Source organism: Pinus tabuliformis, chromosome J, assembly GCF_031772625.1.
Source record: "Pinus tabuliformis cultivar Carrire ecotype Pingquan chromosome J, CPIR1, whole genome shotgun sequence".
Classification (NCBI taxonomy): domain Eukaryota; kingdom Viridiplantae; phylum Streptophyta; class Pinopsida; order Pinales; family Pinaceae; genus Pinus; species Pinus tabuliformis.
Window position 1 is genome coordinate 41,763,357 of NC_142295.1, and position 6,094 is coordinate 41,769,450.

The 6,094-nt window shown below is 44.9% G+C and overlaps 1 protein-coding gene across 1 annotated transcript; it reads left to right on the top strand.

The window, feature by feature from the left end:
* The first annotated feature begins 1,978 nt into the window (after window positions 1-1,978).
* Window positions 1,979-5,647, top strand: LOC149225384 (uncharacterized). The gene is made up of 2 exons (XM_089379919.1): window positions 1,979-2,824; window positions 2,951-5,647. Exons 1-2 carry the CDS (start codon window positions 1,979-1,981, stop codon window positions 5,645-5,647), a joined length of 3,543 nt encoding a protein of 1,180 aa, XP_089236045.1.
* The last annotated feature ends 447 nt before the right edge of the window (window positions 5,648-6,094 follow it).

The window sequence follows — 6,094 nt, forward strand, 5'->3', positions numbered from 1 at the left end:
CTTCTGGTTGCTTTACTTCCATACCTCCGCTCTCAGGCCACCCCTCCGTTTCAGGCATTAGCGGCCCCTCCTCTGCACACCAATTCTCGGCACCGCTGCACGCTAATTCCCCTCCCTCTGGTCGTCCCCAAAGCAATTCCCCTCCTCGGGGCCCTAAACGGAAATACAAGTGCTTCAAATCCAAAGAGGACGACGTCTTTCTCAGATTGGAAGAGGACATTCACTGGGGTGAGATTATGGATTTTGTTGATAGAGTTTTGGTCGGGCGCATCAGGGGACGAAGTTACTCGGCAACACGCTTGAAGACTTGGGCAGCTGAAGTTTGGGGCCACCATTTGGTGGATATCCCCTTTGTGCAGACCTTCGTGCGGGGCTGGTTCGCACTGAGATTCGCTCGTGCTGATCATACCAACTGGGTTCTGTCCTCCTACTGGCACTTTGACCATGCCCCGGTGCTCCTGAAGAGATGGTCTCCTTTATTTGACCCAGAGACAGAGCAGATAGGCATCGGACCGGTATGGATTCGGCTTCCAGGGCTTCCACTTCATTACTGGTCAGAAGACATATTCAGGAGAATTGGCAATGCCATCGGTACATACATGGGCTACGATAAATCCTATCAGCAGACGGGTATGATGGCCTATGCCAGGATTCTCATCAACCTGGACACAAGAGGAGGACTGCTGGAATATATAACCATTCAGTGGAGGGATACAGAGCGCAAGCAGATCATAGATTACGAAGGCGTCCCATATCGCTGCCGCAGGTGCCATAAAGTGGGCCACTTATATAGGGACTGCCCACTCCTTAGGAGAGCGATGACGACTGACAAGGAAGAAGTAGTTTCTCAGCCTCAGGACAATCCCCCTGGGATGCAACCTGTCCAGTCCAATGGGGATCAGGATCGCACTCAGAATGTGGAGGAACCTCGGAGCATCACTGAGACAGCAGACACTGCTATGGATCCCTCTGATCCTCTTCCTGCATCGCCAGCACCTGTGCAGCCATCGACTGATCAAGCGGGCTTGGAGCATACGGGTAAGTCTAACTCTATCCCTTCTCCGTCATCTCCTACTTCTTGCATGTCATTGGGCATCTCATCTCATAATTATATTGGCTCTGCACCTATCTCTGCTAATTTATCCTCTGCTTCATCCCCCCTGAGTTACCGCACACACACTTCACTCATCTGCTCCCTTCCTTTCCCTTCACCGGTGGCCCCTCCATCACGGATCACTTCGACCCTGGCAACCCTATCTTTTCTTTCGACCCAGTCCTCCCCCCGTTATTCTCTCCGACCCCGCACAAAGGACAGAGGACCGGATGCTGTTGGCCTCGACCTGGCTAACATCCCCATGGCCCTCAAGAACTCCCGTGGTCGACCCTCTCGCATTACCAAGGCTAGACACACTGCTGATGAAGAAGTTGCCCTCGGGCGACAGCAAACTATATTCAGGGCCCTTAGAGCGAAGGATGGCCCATCTCCCTTCCCCTCATGAAGTTTCTCTCCTTCAATTGCCGGGGGTTTGCTAGTTTAGCCAAAAAACTAGCGCTTAAGAGACTGCTCTTATCATCACTGCTGGATTTTATATTTCTTCAAGAAACACTCTGTCAAGCCGAACCCCTCATCCATACCCTCACTGCCTGGCTACCTAACTGGACCTTCCATGCACTGGATGCGTCCGGACGATCAGGGGGCTTGGCCATTGGGGTCAATAACAGAGTTGCGGAGGTCAGGAATATTTTTGGAGGAAGAGGTTTCATTGGACTTGACATTAGTGCACATTCTGTAGAAAGGGATATTAGAATTATCAATGTCTATGGCCCTTGCGCTGACCGTGCCAACTATTGATGGTCCTTACTTGAATCCGAAATCTTCCAAGCAGACAACATTATTCTTGGAGGGGATCTCAACTTCTCTCTCGGATTCAGTGAGTCATGGGGACACTTAGCTCAGGTCGATTCCCTAACAGATACTATGTCCAGCCTACTAGAGGATCATCAATGGGTGGATATACCGTCTGCTAGACTTCAATATACATGGTCAAATAACAGAAGTGGAGATCAAAGCCTTGCCAGGAGACTCGATAGATTTCTTATCAAGGAATCTTTGTTTAATAACCTCCCCAGAGTTCGTCAATGGGTTGGAACGGGAGGCATCTCAGATCATCGGCCTATTTTCTTAGAAGCTGAAGACAACTCCCACAAAATCAAAAGCCCTTTCAAGTTTAATGCCTCTTGGCTCCAGGATCCCTCTTACATCCAATTGGTCCATAATTATTGGAAATCCAATATCATCAGAGAAGGAGAGGACATCTCAGTGGGTTTTGTCAGGAAACTTACAGAACTCAAGCAGATTACCAAGAACTGGGCACATCAAAAACGCATACAAGATAATCAGACATTAAAAGAGGCTGAAAGGGTCATTGCCGAATTTGAAGAATCGTCAAATGGGACTTTCCACTCCCCTGAAAGCAAGGAGAATTACACCTCTCTTATTGCAAAACGCTCTCAAATCCTGAGAGAAAGGGAAGAAAGCTGGAGACTTAGAAGCAGAGCTATTTGGCTCACGGAAGGGGATGCTAATACTAAATTTTATCACAAGTTTGCTAATGGACGGAAAGTTATCAATACTATCTGGGAGTTAAAGAACGATCAAGGGAATCCTGTTACTTCTCAACGGAACCTGGCCAGGCTGGCCACAGAGCACTTTAGAGGCATTTATAAAGCTCCTGTAGAAGTTAATATATTAGAAATCATGAGAGTGGCTGAGCTCTTCCCTAGATACATTGAACAGGAAGAATCTGAGGAGCTACAGAAGGAAGTGACCATGGCAGAATTGGAGGCTACACTGAAATGGTTCAAAAAAGATAAAAGCCCTGGACCTGATGGATGGACCATTGAATTCTACCTTGCGTTCTTTGAACTCCTGGGTAATGACCTTCTGAAGATAGTAGAAGACAACAGAAGAAGTGGCAGAATATCCTCAGCCATTAAATCCACCTTCATTGCTCTCATCCCCAAATCAAATGCCCCGAGCACCTTCGATGACTTCCGTCCCATATCCCTCTGCAACTGCCTATACAAGATCATAGCCAAGACCATTGCTAATCGCCTCAAGCCTATTATTTCACATCACATATCCTCCGAACAATTTGCTTTCCTTCACCACAGACAGATCCACGAGGCTATTGCCACTGCCCAAGAACTCATGCACACCTTGCAGATCAAAAAACAAAAAGGAATGATCCTAAAAGTGGATTTGTCCAAGGCATTTGACAGAACTAACTGGTTATACTTAAGGCTGCTGCTCACTCATCTGGGGTTCCCCTATGACTTCATCAAATGGACTATGAGCTGCATCACTGATGTATCCTACAGTGTATTACTTAATGGGGAAGCTACCTCGTTCTTTACTTCTGAGAGAGGACTCAGACAGGGTTGTCCGCTCTCACCTCTGTTGTTTTTACTTATTATGGAAGGTTTAAGTAGAGTTATCTCATCTGCCCGTGACAGACATCATTTATCTGGCATTAAACTTGCGGATAATTTCTACCTCACCCATCTATTATTTGTTGATGATATCCTGATTTTTTTGAATGGCAGTATTGGGGATTCCACTACCCTCCATAACTCCATTCTTCTCTTTCAGCAAGCTACAGGTATGAAGATTAATGATAATAAATCCACCATCACCACTATTGGCTGCTCTATACATGAAACAGCTTTTGCTACTCAGCGATTCCCCTTTATCAACTTGACCCTGTCGGATGGTATAAAGTACCTTGGTTTCAGACTGAAACCTAATGGCTACAGAATTGCTGACTGGTTATGGCTCATAGCTAAGGTGGAAAAGAGACTCCAAGTATGGTATCATCGATATCTCTCCCGTGCAGGCAGACTGATCCTCATTAAAGCAGTGATTGAAGCCACGCCAGTCTACTGGATGGCTCTCACCTGGATACCTAAGGGCATACTGAACAGGTTACAACATATTTGCAGCAGATTTCTTTGGAAGGGACATCAGCCAGGCAGACTATTTGCTTGGGTTAAATGGGACACCATCGCCAAACCCAAGCGCTGGGGGGGATGGGGTATCAAGAGGCTCGACCTTTTCTCCAGGGCACTGGCTGCCAAACTTGGGTGGCAGCTCCTTACCACTGATGGACTATGGACACGGGTAGCATATACAAAATACATCAAGCCCCTGAACGTGCTGGACTGGATTTGCACTCAACATGGAACAAATCATCACATATCTATCATTTGGAAAGCAGTTATTGGTACTTTACCTCTGTTACGAGAAGGATTAACTTGGCGCATTAAGGCAGGCAATGCGGTTCGTATAGGTCAGGACCCATGGGTCGGATGTGGAAACATTCATAGACTATCAGCTGGACTCATCAGGCACCTTAATGACAGAGGTATCATCAATATCATGCATATTGGAGATCAAGCAAACTCCTCCTTCCTTCATCAGGCTTGGACCAGTGCGCAAGCATTAGAAATTCCGGCACAGTGGCAAAATGAATGGACAGAGTACACGGACGCGCTCACTCAAGCCCACATCAGGCTCACTGAAGGACCTGATGAAATCATATGGGCCTTTGCTAAACATGGAGCATATGTCCCGAAGCTTGGCTATCTAAAACTCATGGAGCCACACAAACCTCAGAATATCCACCCCTCATGGAAAGCATTATGGAAACTCAAGTCAGCCCCCCGCACTCGATTGCTTATGTGGAATATTCTGTTTGATAAAGTACCAACGGGCACAAATCTTATGAAGAGATCCTTTCATGGACCTTTCCGTTGTCATCTTTGTCATGAGGAGGAAGAAAGCACTGTACATTTATTCTTGAACTGTAGCATTACATTACAGTTTTGGCATGCCCTCATCACTCATCTCCCGCATTTGAAAAATTGGCAAGGCAATAATATAATGGATGCATGGGAGAACTGGAATCATAACCACTCGGGGAAATCCATCAATATTCCGCTGCTTGCTTGCTGGGCAGTTTGGATTGCCCGGAATCAGGCTATCTTTAATCTTAGAGCCCCTCATTGGCCCACTATCCTTCACCATACTATTGCTGATTATAACATGATACCTGAAGATGAAACCTCAGGCCCTGTTCGTATCATTAGACAGGTGAATATTGACAAATCGAAACCATGGGCATTTTTTGATGGCTCGGCGCAAGAAGTGGGCTGCGGAGGAGGAGCAATTCTTTATCTCAACGAATCACACTGCTATAAAATACAAATAAATTTAGGCAGAGGCACAAATAACTATGCTGAACTGTGCACAGCTAAACACATCATATACTTTGCCATTCAAAAACAGTGCAGACATCTCCAGCTATTTGGAGACTCTAAAATAGTATGCAATTGGCTGAATGATGCATCTCATTGTCATGCATTTACGTTGAGACACATATTAGATGAGGCAAAGAGACTGACTACTTCCTTTGAATCATTTGTTTGTCGTCACATCTACAGGGAACAAAACACCATCGCTGATCAACTCTCCAAAGAGGCAGCGCACAGACAAGGAGATAATTGGCAGATACAGGAGGAAATCGATGGATCATACTATCAGCATTATCACAGACCCTTTGATGATCATATGGGTGATGGGCTATAAAAGCCCATTACAGACTTTCTTGTTTTGTTGTTAATAGCCTGTATATATTTTACTTTGTCTAGTTCAGTACAGCACTATACTTTTGATATTAACAGCATATATATATGGCTCTCTGCGTAGAGCAATGGCTTCAATTTTGAACACTACTAGTATATAGTTTTGGAATGCTCCCTGCGTGGAGACAACTTGCTTTATTTTTGATTATCTAATTTAGCAGACTATGAACTTGACAGGCACAACTGCCTCTATATGAATGCTTCGGCATATACAAAATGTAATTTCTTAACTCTAATAGAAATTACGACTTTTTCCCAGGGGAAAAACCTATAATTATTATAAAATGTAGCTCTTTTTATATTATAATATATTATAAATCATATTCCAATATAGAATTAAAAATACTACCTAATTAATAGAATTAAATTGCAATTACTTATTATAATATTT

Bases quoted from the DNA above. Each gene is read 5' to 3' on its own strand.
- LOC149225384 (XM_089379919.1), top strand. From the start codon at position 1,979: ATGTCCAGCCTACTAGAGGATCATCAATGGGTGGATATACCGTCTGCT. The intron at 2,825-2,950 runs GTGACCATGGCA...GACCTTCTGAAG, and splicing joins CTGAGGAGCTACAGAAGGAA to ATAGTAGAAGACAACAGAAG.